The 15,481-nt window shown below is 44.1% G+C and overlaps 1 protein-coding gene across 4 annotated transcripts in view; it reads right to left on the bottom strand.

Moving 5' to 3' along the window:
* TBC1D2B (TBC1 domain family member 2B) overlaps window positions 1-15,481 on the bottom strand; it is an 87,737-nt gene that overhangs the window by 47,857 nt on the left and 24,399 nt on the right. For all 4 annotated transcript variants that reach the window (XR_014810294.1, XM_021098840.2, XM_021098841.2 and 1 more), the window contains exons 2-3: window positions 14,812-14,965; window positions 4,825-4,990 (exon numbers count right to left, since the gene is read on the bottom strand). Coding sequence is in view for 3 of the 4 variants with exons in the window: in XM_021098840.2 (XP_020954499.2) it covers window positions 4,825-4,990; window positions 14,812-14,965 (320 nt within the window). In the remaining variant the exon portion in view is untranslated. The remainder of the gene's footprint in view (window positions 1-4,824; window positions 4,991-14,811; window positions 14,966-15,481) is intronic.

The raw sequence follows: 15,481 nt of genomic DNA, 5'->3' as shown, positions 1-15,481 counted from the left end.
GGAAGCGGGGCAGGAAGGGAAAAAGAACAGAATAGCTGAAGACTATGAGATAACCACAAAAGGTATAACATAAGCATTTAATGGGAATATTAGAAGAGAGAGGAAATGAAGAAGTATTTGAAAGGATAAGGATGGATTATTCCCACAAATTAACATCAGACACCAAACCACAGCTCCAGGAAGCTCAGAGAACACAAGTAGTTTAGATAAACGCCAAAGACCCGTACCCTGGCATACCATTTTCAAACTACAGAAAAATCAAAGATAAAATATTCTTAAAGAAATCAGAGGAAAAAAACCTACCTTACCTGTAGAGGAATAAAGATAAGAATTATATCCCACCTCTCCTCAGAAACCATGGAAATGAAAATAGACTGAAATATTTAAAGTGTTGATAGGAAAAAAAAAATCCCACCAACCTGGAATTCTGAAATTATCTTTCCATATTGAAGGAAAGGGAGTTCCCTTGTGGCACAGCAGGTTAAGAATCCAGTGTAGTCACTGCAGTGGCCTGGATTGCTGCTACGGCATGGGTTCAATCCCCAATCTGGGAACTTGTTCCATATGCAGCAGGTGCGGCCAAAGAGATAGAGAGAGAGAAAGAAAGACGTGAAGGAGAATTTAAAAAAAAAGGACTTTCTCAGACCAAAAACAAAAAACGAAACACACAAACAAACAAACAAAAAAACCTGAGGGAATCTGTTGCAAAAAACATTAGGTTCTTTAAAGGGAAGAAAAATAATGCAGGTCAGAAACTCAGATCCAACATAAAGAAAGAAAGAGTACTAAGAAGGAATAAATGAAAGTAAAATAAAAATGTTCATTTTCTTATTTCAATTGATCTCACAGATAATAGTTTATTCAAACAATAATACCAACAACGTATACCTATGTATACATGTTATATATGTTATGCTGATGTATGCTTTATAGATGCATGAGCTCATATTGTGCAATATTATGTATGCTTCTGTATACATGTGCTATGTATACTTTGTATGTAGTGAAATGAATGACAGCAATGATTCAAGGGCCAGGAGGGGGAAATGAGGACTATTTTGTTGTTATAAGGCACTCACACAACCTGAGAAGTGGAATAGTGTTATTTCAAAGTAGACTTGGATTAGTTGTAAATGTATATTGGAAACTCCAGAGCAACCACTAAAAAAAGTAAAAAAAAAAAAAAAAAAAAAGGTACAACTAACTGATATACCAAGAAAGCAGAGAAAACAGAATCATATAAAATGCTCAATTAAAACCACGAAAGGGAGTTCCCGTCATGGCACAGTGGAAACGAATCCGACTAGGAACCATGAGGTTGCAGGCTCGATCCCTGGTCTCGCTCAGTGAGTTGAGGATCCGGCGTTGCCGTGAGCTGTGGTGCAGGTCACAGACGAGGCTCGGATCCTGAGTTGCTGTGGCTCTGGCGTAGGCCGACAGCTACAGCTCCAACTAAACCCCTAGCCTGGGAACCTCCATATGCCTCGGGTATGGCCCTAAAAAGACAAAGGACAAAACACACACACACACACACACACACACACACACAAAACCACGAAAGGCAGTAAGAGAGTGAGAGACAAAAACAGAAACAAAGAACAAGGACAACAGATAGAAAACAGTAATGAATACAGTATATATTAATCCAACTATATCAATAATCACTTTCAATATGGATGGTATAAATGCACCAATTAAGGAGTTCTCTTGTGGTGTAGCAGGTTAAGGATCTGGCATTGTTGCTGCAGTGGCTTGGGTTGCTGCTGTGTGCGGGTTCAATCCCCAGCCTGGGAACTTAAAATAAATGTACCAATTAAAAGACAGAAACTGTCAGAATAGATCAAAAATCAGCATGCAACTATATGTTGTCTACAAGAAACCCACTTTAAAATAAAGACACAAATAGATTAAAAGTAAATGGAGAAAAACATCAAAAGAAAGCAGGAGAGCTAGATTAGATTCAGACAGAATGGACTTCAAAGTAAGGGATAAAGGGGTCAATTCTCTAAGAAGACAATTCTTTTTGGCTGCGCCCATGGCATGCAGAAGTTCTTGAGCCAGGGACTGAACCTGAGCCACAGCAGTGACAATGCCAAATCCTTAACTGCTAAGCCATCAGGGGACTCCTAAAACATAACCACTCAATGTGTACATGCCTAACAACAGAGATTAAACTATGTGAGGCAAAAACTGACAGAAATGAAAGGATGAATAGATGAATCCACTATCACAGATGGAGACTTCAACACTCTCTGCCTGAAAGAGACGAATTCAGCAGGCAAAAAATCAATAAGGACATAGCTGAACTCAACAGCACCATCAATCAACATGATGTAAATGACATCTATAAATTATTCCATCCAACAAGAGGAGAATATACATTTTCCTCACGTGGGACATGCCTCAAGACAGACCACATTCTGGGCCATAAACCACACCTTAACAAGTCTTAAGACTAGAAATCATACAATGTCTGTTTTCAGACAATGGGATTAAACCAGAAATCCATAACATAAAAGTAACTGGAAAACCCCCAAGTATGCAGAGATTAAACAACACATTTCCAACTAACACATGAGTCAAGTGCTTAGAGCGAAATTTAGAGCATCAAATGCATATATTAGAAAAGGAAAAAGATCTAAAATCATTCTAAGTTTCTAGCTTAGGAAACGAAAAAGAAGAGAAAATTAAATCCAAAGTAAACAGAAGAAAAGAAATACTAAGCATTCAAGCAGAAATCAATAAAATTTAAAATAGGAAATCAATACCAACAAAATGAAACCAAAGCTGTTTCTTGGAAAAGATCAATCAATTAGATAAGCCTCTAGCCAGACTAACGATGGAAAAAAGAGAGGATACTAATTACTAGTATCATTAAAAAGGGAAAATGATTATAGATTTCCTGGAAACTAACAGGATAAGCAAGAAATATAATGAAAAGCTTAATGCCCATAAGCTTGCTAACCTACATAGGAAATGGTCCTTGAAAGACACAATCTGCCAAAACTCACACAAGAACAACAGACCTACATCTATTTTTAAAATGGAATCAATAATAACCTTCCAAAACAGAAAACATAGGCCCAGATGCATTCACTGATGAATTCTACCAAACATTTAAGGAAGAAGCTGTATTAATTATCTACAATCTCTTTCAGAGGATAAAAGCAGAGAGAATACTTCCTAACTCATTCTGTGAGGCCAGCATTCCCTGAATGCCAAAATCAAAGACATTATAAGAAAAAAAAAAAAAAAAAACTATAGACCAATGTCTCTTATGAACATAGGTGCAAAAATCCTCAACAAAACATTAGCAAACCAAATTCAACAATGTATAAGACGAACTACACTCCACAACAAAGTGGGATTTATCTGAGGTATGGAAGACTCATTCAACATTTGAAAATCAGTTAATGTGATCCATCACAGCGACAGACGAGAAGAGGGAAATTCCATGATCAAACCAAGAGGTGAAGAAAATGTATCTGACAAAACCCAACACCCATTCATGATACAAACTCTCAGTAAACTAGAAACAGAGGAAACTTTCTCAACCTGATAAAGACTATCTACAAAAAAACTATGGCTAATATCAGACTTAATGGTAAGAAACTCAAAGTGTTCCCACTAGGATCAAGTACAAGGCAAAGATGTCATCTCTTACCACTCCTTTTCAACTCTGTATTGGAAGTCCTTGCTAATGCAAAAAGGCAAGGAAAAGAAATTTAAAATGTTGGGAAGGAAGATATAAACCGTCTATGCAGATAATAAAGAAATGATCAAAAATCTCTTGGAACTAATATGTGATTATAACAAGACTGCAGAATACAAGATTACTCCACAAAATTCATTTGGTTTCCTATATATCAACAGTGAACAAATGGACTTTAAAATTAAAAATACAGCATCATTTATGTTACACCTATTAAGATGGCCAAAATCTGGAACACTGACAACACGGAATGCTGGCAAGGATGTGGAGCAACAGGAACTCTAATTCACTGCTGGTAGAAATGAAGGCAGGGCTGTACAGCCACTTCGCAAGACATTTTGGCAGTTCCTTACAAAACTAAACATATTATTACATATGATCCAGCAATCGTACTCCTTGGTATTTACCCACAGAAGTTGAAAAATTATATCCACGTAAAACCTGCACATGGATGTGTACAGCAGCTTTATTCATAGCAGCCAAAAAGTGGAAAGAACCCTAATGTCCATCAACTGAAGAATAGATACACAAAATATGGTATATCCACATAACAGAATATTATTCCGCAATAAAAAGAAATGAACTATAATACATGCCACCACATAGATGAATCCTCAAAACATTATGCAAAGTGGAAGAAGCAAGACACAAAGGACCACATTCTGTATGATGTCATTTATGTGAAACATCCAGAACAGGCAAATCCACTGAGATAGAAAGTAGATTAGTCGTTACTGAGGGCCGGATTGGGAGGAGTTTAGAGGAAAAGGGAAGGGACTGCTAATAGGTTCTGGGGTTTCTTTTTGGGGTAATGAAAATGTTCTAAAATTGACTGCAATGATGGCTAGCTCTATAAAATATCAACGGTACAACCTACCTCACAGAGTCAAACAATTAAATTAAACCATGAATGTGAACGTGTTTCACAGTATCAGGCACACAATAGGTGTTCCGTACAAGCTAAAAAAACAACAAAGTATACAAAAGTACCTTGCGAATGATGAATACCTTCACAAATGTCAGGTGGTTTTATAATTTCACATTTAAAACTATAACTATATTATCAGAAATAATCCATTTTCAGTTTCACGTGTCGCTTTCCAAAGACTCACTTGAGCTCAGTGCCCCATTGTTTCAAAGAGAAGTTGATGGAATTTGGATGTCCTGGGGCAGGCTGATTTGCAGCTTGCTCTCCCACCAGCTCTCCAGGGGCAGTTTCCACAGCTAGGACATTTCTGGCTTTTTCCGCAGAAGCATTTGCGTGTGGGTTAATTAAATCTGAAAAAACAAACAAACAAGTGTCAGTTACTCAAAGCTTACATAGGGAATTTGATATCCTACATAACATACTATCTTGATATATAAAAATCTACATAATATATATTCTAGGTTTGTTTTTTTTTTTTAATCTTTTTAGGGCCATGCCTGCGGCATATGGAATTTTCAAAAGCTAGGGGTTGAATCAGAGCTACAGCTGCCAGCCTAAACCACAGCCATAGCCACAGCAACTTGGGATCCGAGCCGCATCTGGGACCTACACCACAGCTCATGACAACGCAGGATCCTTAACCCACTGAGCGTGGCCAGGGATCAAATCCATGTCCTCATGGATACCAGTAGGGTTCATTACCCCTGAGCCACGACGGGAACTCTTATAGTATATTTTTATTTCTTTTTCTTTTCTCTCTTTTTTTTTTTTCATTTATTTATATACATATTTTTTCTACTGTACAGCATGGTGACCCAGTTTCTTTTTTTTTTTTTTTTTTTGTCTTTTTTGTCTTTTTGTCTTTTGTTATTGCTGTTGTTGCTATTTCTTGGGCCGCTCCCGCGGCATATGGAGGTTCCCAGGCTAGGGGTCCAATCGGAGCTGTAGCCACCGGCCTACGCCAGAGCCACAGCAACACAGGATCCGAGCCGCGTCTGCAACCTACACCACAGCTCACGGCAACGCCGGATCATTAACCCATTGAGCAAGGGCAGGGACCGAACCCGCAACCTCATGGTTCCTAGTCGGATTCGTTAACCACTGCGCCACGACGGGAACTCCTGACCCAGTTTCTTACAGTATATTTTTAATGCATACTACATAAAAATACAGTCTACAGGTGGCTACGGTGTTCTGCAACCATTTTCATCTAAAGTGGGTCCATGTTTCTCAAAGGAAAGTTGTATATGTCTCAAACCATCAAATGTTAATAGCATCAGCCCAGGGAAAGAAGCTAGGGCTCTTCTCTGCTGTCTTGTTAATCAGTAAACCCAGCATGAAGCTGAGATCATGGCCCTCTCACAGACAAGGAATAATTCCTAGAATAAATTATTAGGTAAAAAAAAGCAAAGTGCAGACCAGATTACGCTAATGCTCTTTTGTATAAGAAAGTGAGGGGAATAAAATATATACATACTTACTAATTACAAAGAGTGACAGATAAAAAAAAGTTTGCATACAAAGGATGGCAGTTTAGTAAATTCACAGGCAAATGTATTGATGCTAGAGCATGATCAAATTTCAGAATATATTTTTAAAATGTAAATGTCTGAAATATTTAAGTTGCAATACGATGCCCAAGATTTGCTTCAAAATAATATTGTTATTTAACAAATAATAACTGTCTCAAATAACATGTATTTGCTTCCAAACAACAAAATTAAATGGGTAGCTATATCAATGAAACAATATGGGTCATAAAATACTAGTTGTTGATACCACCTAATAAACATGCGGATAATATTATATTATTCTCTCTTTGCGTATGCTTAAAATTTCCCATAATACAAACTTACTTTTCTAACATTTGGTTAAGATGTATGCAATAATACTTTGTACTCTTCCACATGATATAATCTCTCTGAGAATATACATGTTTGTAAACAGAATTTAATATTGTTTCACAATTATCCATTTGATCCATATACCTCCCTTTAATTAAGCATTCCTACACTGGCAACATCAACCATCAATCTTTTAGGAGAAACAGAATCAAAGTGGAATGCTGAACACTGATATTCAAGAAAAAAATTGCTTTCTAATCAGATGAGCACATAACCTGAGCCACTTAGGCCAGGTCACTGTGAAAGTCAGTGGAATCCTGGACTCAGGGGCCCTGGAAAACTGATGTTCCAAAAGAGAACACCTTATGACAGGCTCACACATTGTTGGAAGCTCACTAACTTGACCACAGTCAGTGTGGGAAGGGCTCCAGGAACACAATGGGGAAAGAAACGCTGGGGGCGACACAAAGCCATGGCTGTGTATCCACCAGAGGATCTGGGGCCTGGCCAGGAGAGTCAATACCTGGCTCATAGTAGGATTCTGAGTAGGAAAAGCAAGAGGGTGTGCTGAGTGTCAGAAGAATTACAGGGATGGCAATGGATTACAAGATTAGGTCCAGAAGGCCTGTAATTACAAATCACCATTGATGCTTCCTTTTTTTTTTTTTTTTTTTTGTCTTTTTAGGGCATATGGAGGTTCCCGGGCTAGGGATCCAATCGGAGCTACAGCCACTGGCCTATGCCACAGCCCCAGCAATGCCAGATCCGAGGAGAGTTTGTGACCAACACCACAGCTCACGACAATGCTGGATCCTCAACCCACTGATGGAGGCCAGGGATCAACCCTGCATCCTCATGGATCCTAGTCAGATTCGTTACTGCTGAGACACAAAGGGAACTCCTGATTCCTGATTCTTGGTTCAAATTACCACCATGTACAAAGCACGAGGTACCTAGGCAGCAACAATGAGACAGAGTTCTTGCTCTAAAGAGAAACACATCTAGGAGAGAGACATCAAATGAGTAAATGTAAGCTCCAAGTCACCTCTGAAAGCATCGAGTCCCTGATCTTCTGAGGCTTATTTAGGGTTTAGGAGAAACCTCAGGGATTTTCAGAGGGAGAGAAGGAGAGGGTCTACCCTCAGCCTCACTCTTTGGTTCCTCTTTCCTCTATACACCAGAGTTCCACTTGAGCTTTCACTTGGCTAAAGAGTTCTAATAAACACATAAAAAATAAGCTCGAACACCACTAATCAGGTCTCGTCTCCTCTACTGACTTCATTTGTCAGGACAGGAAGGCCTACAGTCAGGGCTAGAAGGCAGTCACCTGCCCCCGCGGTGACAACTGTCAAAGGGCAGGTGCAGTACCCTCACAGGCAAAGCCTTACAACTCTACGCTGAGCCAGGAAATAAACACAAAGCACTGCAAGCCGAGTCCGGCCCCTCCTTCCTGTGTGGGCTGCCAGCAAGGAGAGCAGCGGCCCCTCTGTGGGTGAGGCTGTCAAGTGCTCTCACAGGGCCCTGTGCCTGTTACCAAGCTGCCCAGGCCTTGCGGCAGCCCTAGGCCCACACTGGAAACGCTTCCTGAGGAACTCGGGCCCTGGGGGTGGGGTGCGAAAAGGGGACTGGAGGCCAGGGAGGATGTTGGCACAACAGACTGTTTCTCAAAGTCATTATTTGATGTGAAAAAGAAGCCATTTCCCAGTTTTAGCTATTATTGTTTTGTCTGGTTTTCTGTTTTCAAAAGACCACGTGAGATGTCCTAAATTAAAAGTGGAGCTGCTGGCTTCTCCTCAATTCACGTCCTATCATTAGCATTCAGGGAACTGCCTTAACGAGGACACAAACTAGGACAAGGCAGCATTTCCTTGAAGTCCTTAAGCGGATGGAGTGGATTTATGAATGTATGCTTTATCTTGCAGCTTCAGTGGGGAGAGAAAAATCTGTGTGCTTAAAGAGTTTTGGTGTTGAGACCGTCTCCATTATTTTAAAAATTTCTCAAATGCCTAAATGACACTGCTGAGAGAGCTTTAGAGTACGAAAATTTACATTTCCTGGCTTCTGATTCCAGCGTGGCCATCCCTGGATCTCCAGGAGTCCTTCTCGCTGGACACTTTCTAACACCAGGGGCCCAGAGTCTCCTGCCAGGATCCACACGGGGAAGGATCCTGTGCACATCTGGTACCTCTGTGAACACCCCCACGCCACCCCCGCTCCTGGACCGCTGCCTCAATCAGGCCCAGGACCCCTGCCACAGGAGACCTCCCATAAAACCAATGATGTGGCGGCGAAGGCGGCAGCCCAGAGGGAAGGGAAGAGCACTGAGAAAAGGCCATTACACGTGTGTCACAAAACATGCAAGAGAGCCTGCAAGTCCCCACTGGGACCCAGCTGGAGGACTTTTTAACCTGAAAAAGCTTCGTTCCCCCTTTACGGAAATGAGTTTAATCCAGCTTGTGAGGGTTGGTCAGGGGCTGTAGTCACCTTCCAAATGAGGCCCCATGTGCATCTAAGCCCAAAACAAAGAAGCAGCCCAGCCCCCGGGTGTGAGAGCCCCCCTGGGGGACAGTCCACATATCTGGGACTACCTGTCCATCTGCTCTCTTCTCACCACGGCCATAAATCCTGTGAGGAGAGCTGGACCCTAGTCTGACCTTCTAAGAGCCGTGTGCCCAACAGCAGGCACAAAGGGGCTCACTAGACCCAAGTGAAAGGCTGCAGGGATGAATAACAGCCAACTGCGGGCAGCAGCCGGAGCCTGCCATTGCTCTCTTAGGGGCCACACTCGCCATCCCTCCTGACTCCACAGCTCCTGCGACCTCACCTCTGAGAGACCCCCTGAACTGGGAGTGGGGGAGCACCCCTGACTCCGGGGTTTCCTGCTCCCTGCTTCCCTGCATCCGGTGCAGTTGCCCCGTTACCCTGCATTCACTGCACCCGATGCCACACAGAGCCAGGCCAGCCTGTCCCCACGGGCACCACACTCCAGCCTTCAGTGGACAGTCTCCTCAGCTCTTTTCCAGGAGGCTCCCATAGGCTCCACCAGATACGGCCAGATCTAACCCCCTCACCATCTCCCTCCTTTCAAAGCCTGACACTAAGAACCACAGCGCCTTCGATCTAGAAGGGACCTCACAGAGCATCTTGTTTGCAGATGGGGGAAGTAGTGTGTGCCCGAGGTTCCAGAAGCTTTCTCCACTAGATCAGGCTGCCTCTCAGATACGACACCGACAATGACCATGACTTATGCTTTAAAACAACACATGGCGTTTTGTAGCATTTTACAAACAGGATTACATAAAAGCACAGCTGCTTTGATGGCTCTAGGGAACCGTGACATGACACGATTCCGTGGAATTCCTACAGCGGTGCTAAAGCAGGTGGTGTCCCATCCTCCTGGCTCCCCCCTGCCAGTTCTAGAGCTTGCACCAGACAGGAGGCGGCTGCAAGGCATGGCCACTTCCCCTCCCCTCCCCCCCACAAGCTGCCAGAGCACAGCAGTTACGGTCAGGGCTGCTTCAGAGGAGGAAATGTGCAGTCATCCCTTAAACCATCTTCACCGTACCATTTTCAGCAAGAAATGCCCCCAAACTCAAACATGCACTTAGGCACTGAAGCCTCCTGTGTGCATGTGGGCTTCTGGACTCCTGAACTCTCCAGAAGTCTTAAAAGAACAACGTCTTGTCCTTCCTGGCTTGCTTGCCTATTAGCTGATATGGGATGTGAGGTAAGCAGAATGGGCTGGACGTACATTTTGTAATGAGGCTATTGGCTCCTCACAGGCCTCCTGTAGGTTCTGGCTGCTCATTCCCAACAGCAAAACAGTCTGCATTCTCTAGATTTTATCTGTGCAAATTATTCCTTTGTGTTGAAACTAGGTCTTTATCTCTCCAAGCAAGGAAGATAGCAGAGTGCTGTCTGAGGCCAGGCATACTTTCAGAGGCCAGGCTGCAGATGGAAGGCAAACGGATCAGACAAAAAGGTGACAAAGTCATTCCACTTTCTAAGACCTGACTGACTAATACAAAGCTGCGAATTCCAATCACACAGATGAACAGACTCTTACTCTGTCACACAAACTCTAGGTAGGCAATTACGTGACAGTGCTAGCTGCCTGTCCAATACTCGCAGACCCTGGTTTTGATGGTGGCCACATCGGGCTCAGCTAAAACGCCCGCCTCCTCAAACTCCAATCCAGCTAGAAATGGCTCTGTGGCACAGTTCTAGCAATGAGGCGTAAATCAAGAGTTTCTGGGAAAGCTTTCTGCTTTTTCATATATAGGTGCCACTCCCAAAGGCAGCTCAAATTAGTAGGAAAACTAATATTCTAAGGTCCAGCTACAGAATGGGTCCCTGCATGGCCCTGGCGAGTAACATAGCCAGCTATGAACTGCCTGTCAAGAGATGACCTCTATTTGTAAATCCCTAGTAGGTTCCCTGTTAATTGTAGCTGGGGGTAATCCTAACAGATTCAAAAGGATAATACATGGAGTTCCCATCATGGCTCAGTGGTTAACAAATCCGACTAGGAACCATGAGGTTGCAGGTTTGGTAGCTGGCCTTGCTCAGTGGGTTAAGGATCCAGCGTTGCCATGAGCTGTGGTGTAGACTGCAGACGTGGCTCGGATCCACGTTGCTGTGGCTCTGGCATAGGCCGGTGGCTACAGCTCCAATTGGACCCCTAGCCTGGGAACCTCCATATGCCGCAGGAGTGGCCCTTGAAAAAGCAAAAAGACAACTACAACAACAAAAAAAGGATAATACATGTGTACATATATGTGAGACACAGACACCTTTACACTGAACATGTGGTTTCCTGTCTGATCCTCATACTGAGGGGACGCAGGACCGGGGGTGGACAAGGTTATTGTTAGTGTTCCTTCCAATCCCCTCCAGCCAAGTGCCTGGCCTGGGGCCTGCATGGTGCCCTCTGCCCTCCTTCTCCCTCAAAGCTAATCCCATCTTTTAATCCTCCAGTTCTTCCACCATAAATCTCCCAACTCTTCCCATTTTTTTCCATCCTCCCTGCTGCAACTCTAGTCAAGGCCACTAGGATTTCTAGGCTGGACCACCGGTCTCCCTGCCAAGGAATCCATTCTCTCCCACTCGGCTATGGTTAATCTTCTCAAATGCACATTTGACCCTATCACTGTGCTTATCTTAGGTCTGGTCCCTGATCATCTCTCTGCTTTCTCTGTGTCACTCCTGCCCACCCCCTCTACCTTCGAGTCACGCCCTGGTCTCTAGGGTCTCTAGGGTCTCCAGGCCTTTCCTTCCTGACTCACTCGGCCAGGTCTGACCTCATCTTCGGGCCCCAGTTCGGCCACCTCCTAGTCCAGGAAGCCTGGAAGCCTGCTCTGATACCGCCAAGACTCTACCCTTCAACGCTGATGTGCAGGTCGGGCTCCTGTGCTCATTCTGGCCCAGTGCTTACAAGATGGCATTGCACCGGCCTCTGTGCCTGTCTGGATCCCTCACTAGACCATACATGCCTTGAGAACATGGACTGTGATTTATTTATCTTTATATCTGGCACCACGCCTCAATGCAGGAATGCCTAGCGTGAAAGACTCAATGAACAATCTCCACGTGACAGATGAAGAAACAGAGGCTCAAAAAGAGAAGTATGCTCAAGATACTACAGCACAGATCAGCAGAGTTTTCCTTAAAGGGACAGATAGTAAGAGATTCTTTAAACTTCTGAGCCAAATGGTTTCTGTCTCAACTATTCAACTCTACCCCTGGTGTGCAAAGGCAGCCACAGACAACATGCAAATAAATGAGTGGTGCTTTATTCCAATAAAACTTCATTTCCACAGGCTGCAGTTTGCTACCCTTTACTAGAGAGAAAATGACTCACTCAGTCTGACAGATAGTAAATATCAGATCCAAGATTCAAACCCAGGCCCACATGGCTTCTTCCACCAGATGAGCTGCCTTCCAAGACACAGCTGCTTGTCAATGGGGATGTTTATTCCCCTTGTGTTTCCCCACGTTGACTTTAGGTGCTAGGAGGGTACCGATGGATGACACCCATTAGACAGATGAAAATGTTACCAAAAACTGGATAACAAGGAGAGGAGAGTAAGAAACGTTTTTACTTTTTAATGCAAATCAGAGTTAGAAAGACATGTCTTCAATCCTAGCTAGAGTCAGCATGGTTTAGGCTAAGCTAAACCTACTTTAACCAATTTTTATCTAAAATGACGATAAAACGAAAGGGCTACAATCTAGCTTTTTCTTCTTGACTTCCTTCTTTGTCGATTTTCTGATTGCCTGACGGTGCCAAGTTTCATTATTTGTTCTTAAAAGCTATCTAAAAATCAGCAGAAGTTCAAACGTTTTCTGTACATAAAATCTTCAAAGGCATTCCACAGGTCTTAGAAAAGTCCAGAGTCCCAAGTGCAGAGGTTCAGGCCCTCCCCAGCTCAGCTCACGGCCCCTGGGTTTTGGTCCTTCCATACACTCCTCTTTAGGTTACTGGAGGGCACTCTGCTCCTCTTACCCACCCTGACTCCTGGGCATCCTCAGGTCTCAGAGGGGGTCCCCACCTACCCTAAAGTTGTGCTCAACACAGGCACAGCTCTTGGGACCCTGTGCCTTCCCTGTCATGTTATCTTACTTCTTCACACTCGGCTAGACTTGAAATTCCACGAGGGGAGGATCCAAGCCTATAAGGCATTTACTTGCTGAATGGATGAGTAAATAAATGCCCAGGGTGCAGACCCTCAAGCCCCACACCAGAGTCCCAAAGCCAAATGTGGGCTACAGGTGTTTTCTCCAGCTCCCCAGCTTCAGCACTTTGGCTTAAAAATGGAAAGATACATGTTATAAAGAGACCACGGCGCTAGTCGCCACTCCCTGCCCCTCTTTTGGTCTAATGCCTGAGTGTATCTTAGAGAGAAGTACTTGGGGTCCTCAGAACAAAGGAAATGAGACAAAATGAGCATCGTCTGTGCCAAAGGCACCAGCTACCACCTTGAATACTGGAGTTTCCTGGCAGGTTGCCAACATTGCAAATGACTGATACTGACTTATAGAACTTCTCTGGATCAAAAGTTCCAGAAGAGCGGCATTTTTGAAAAACTCAGTCATCAATGAGCAGGAGTGTGAACTAAACATAGAGGGGGTTCTGGCTTGAAAAATGGAGGCATCCCCTGAGCTCTTGGTATCATTAGTGTTTAGGACATTCATGAAAATGACCTAGAATTTTCACGGCGCAACAGATCAACAGGAATGAAGTACCCACAGTAATTTCTCATGGTCTGACCAGAGGGGGTAACATGATAAAAAATATGGTGATTGGTAAAAAAACAAGGTTGGCAGGAAACACAGGGGATGTGGAGGGAAAAAATTATTTTAAAAGTCCAAGAAGGTGTTTGCTTGCAAACCAAGTCGGCTGCACATGTGCCAGTGCTACCACTGATTTACCGAGAGCTCAAGTGCAGCCAGTGTTCTGGGCAAAGGTCCCCAGGGGCTGGGAAGTTGGGACCACACCTCTTTACAGGCGCGAGAACTGGCCTGTACTGGCTAAATTCCACTATGAACTCCTTTGATCCTTAAGAAATGTTGGTGTGATGGCCTGGCCCTTTCACACCTTACTTCCAGCCTCAGGGGCTGCTTTTTCTGGGCTTGCTTTCTTTCTTGTGTGAAGAAAGGGTTCTCCACAAATAGAGCCCCACCTCTGCAGTCTGCAGGAGGCGGGGTGGGGGATGGTCTGTGAATAACTATCATCCTGTTTTTTGTCTGACAGGGCTCGGCACAAGCGACAGTCACAGGGGGTTTAATTTTTGATATTCAAATATAAAACCACATCATGGCTACACTGCACCTGGCCAGGATTAGCATGAGTTGTGGAAATGCCACAGCTCCAGGTTAGAGGGAATCTGACTGAGTCTGAGAGGTAAGGCCCTCCCAGTGGGCATCCCTGAGCCGTAGTGAGCGCCCTGGAGCACCTTCCCCACCTGCACAAGCACCTGGGACTCTACCACTCCTCCCCGGAGGGACTGTGGGCCTGGGGGCTTCACCTGCACAGAGGGTGGAGAGCAGGCTGGCCCCACAGTCAGACTGGACCTCAGCACCGCGGCCTGCTCCCTCTGCCCTCAGCCTACCACCTCTTCAGGGGGCTTGGTACATGTTGTGCCTGACTCCTGAGGTTGTCATTAGGTTTAAATGCAATCTTGTACATGGAAGCAGAAGCCCTGAGTGACTGTGCAATGCTGCCTATTCAAAAGGGATCATCACCAGTATTTCCCTGCTAAGCTGACTGGCTATGTCAAATGTTGATACACAAGCAGTGACACAGTTCCCTTCCGCGTCTGACCTACCTGTGTTATCTCTGGCCACAAGACCCTTAGAAAAATCCCCAGGAGTCGGGGAGGTCCTGCTGTCCCACTTTACCAGGTCGAGACTGTTGCAATATTCCCATCTCTTCTGCTGAAGCTCTTGTAACCAGTAAGTCATGAGTTGACGATTAGGGGCCTAAAAAGAAGGAAGGAAGAAAGCGTCATGGGCACCGATAAGATGAAGAACTTAAAAAATTAATTATGTTTACAGAGTTCCCATTGTGGCTCAGCAGGTTAAGAAGCAGAGACAGTGTCCATGAGGATGCAGGTTCAATCCCTGGCCTCCCTCGGTGGGTTAAAGATCCAGTGCTGCCACAAGCTGCAGTGTAGGGCACAGATGCAGTAGGATCTGGTGTGGCTGTGGCTGTGGCACAGGCCAGCATCTGCAGCTCTCATTCGATGCCTAGCCCAGGGACTTCCACATGCTACAGATGCAACTATTAAAAATATATATATATATATATATATATATATATATATATACACATATATATACACATACACACACACATATGTGTGTGTGTATGTTTTGTGAGGACAGACAGGACACTTTATCACATGAAAGGGGGAGTTCTCTTTGCCACAGGTCAAAGAAATGTCAATTTCAAGACTAGTAGCTTTTGTTCACTACAATTGGGTCAAGGAAACAGCA

The sequence above is a fragment of the Sus scrofa genome, chromosome 7 (assembly GCF_054392235.1).
Source record: "Sus scrofa isolate SSC_HxYL_T2T_F1_AM1 chromosome 7, Sscrofa_HxYL_maternal_Yorkshire_Landrace_v2.0, whole genome shotgun sequence".
Lineage (NCBI taxonomy): Eukaryota > Metazoa > Chordata > Mammalia > Artiodactyla > Suidae > Sus > Sus scrofa.
This window is presented reverse-complemented; position numbering and strand designations above follow the sequence as displayed.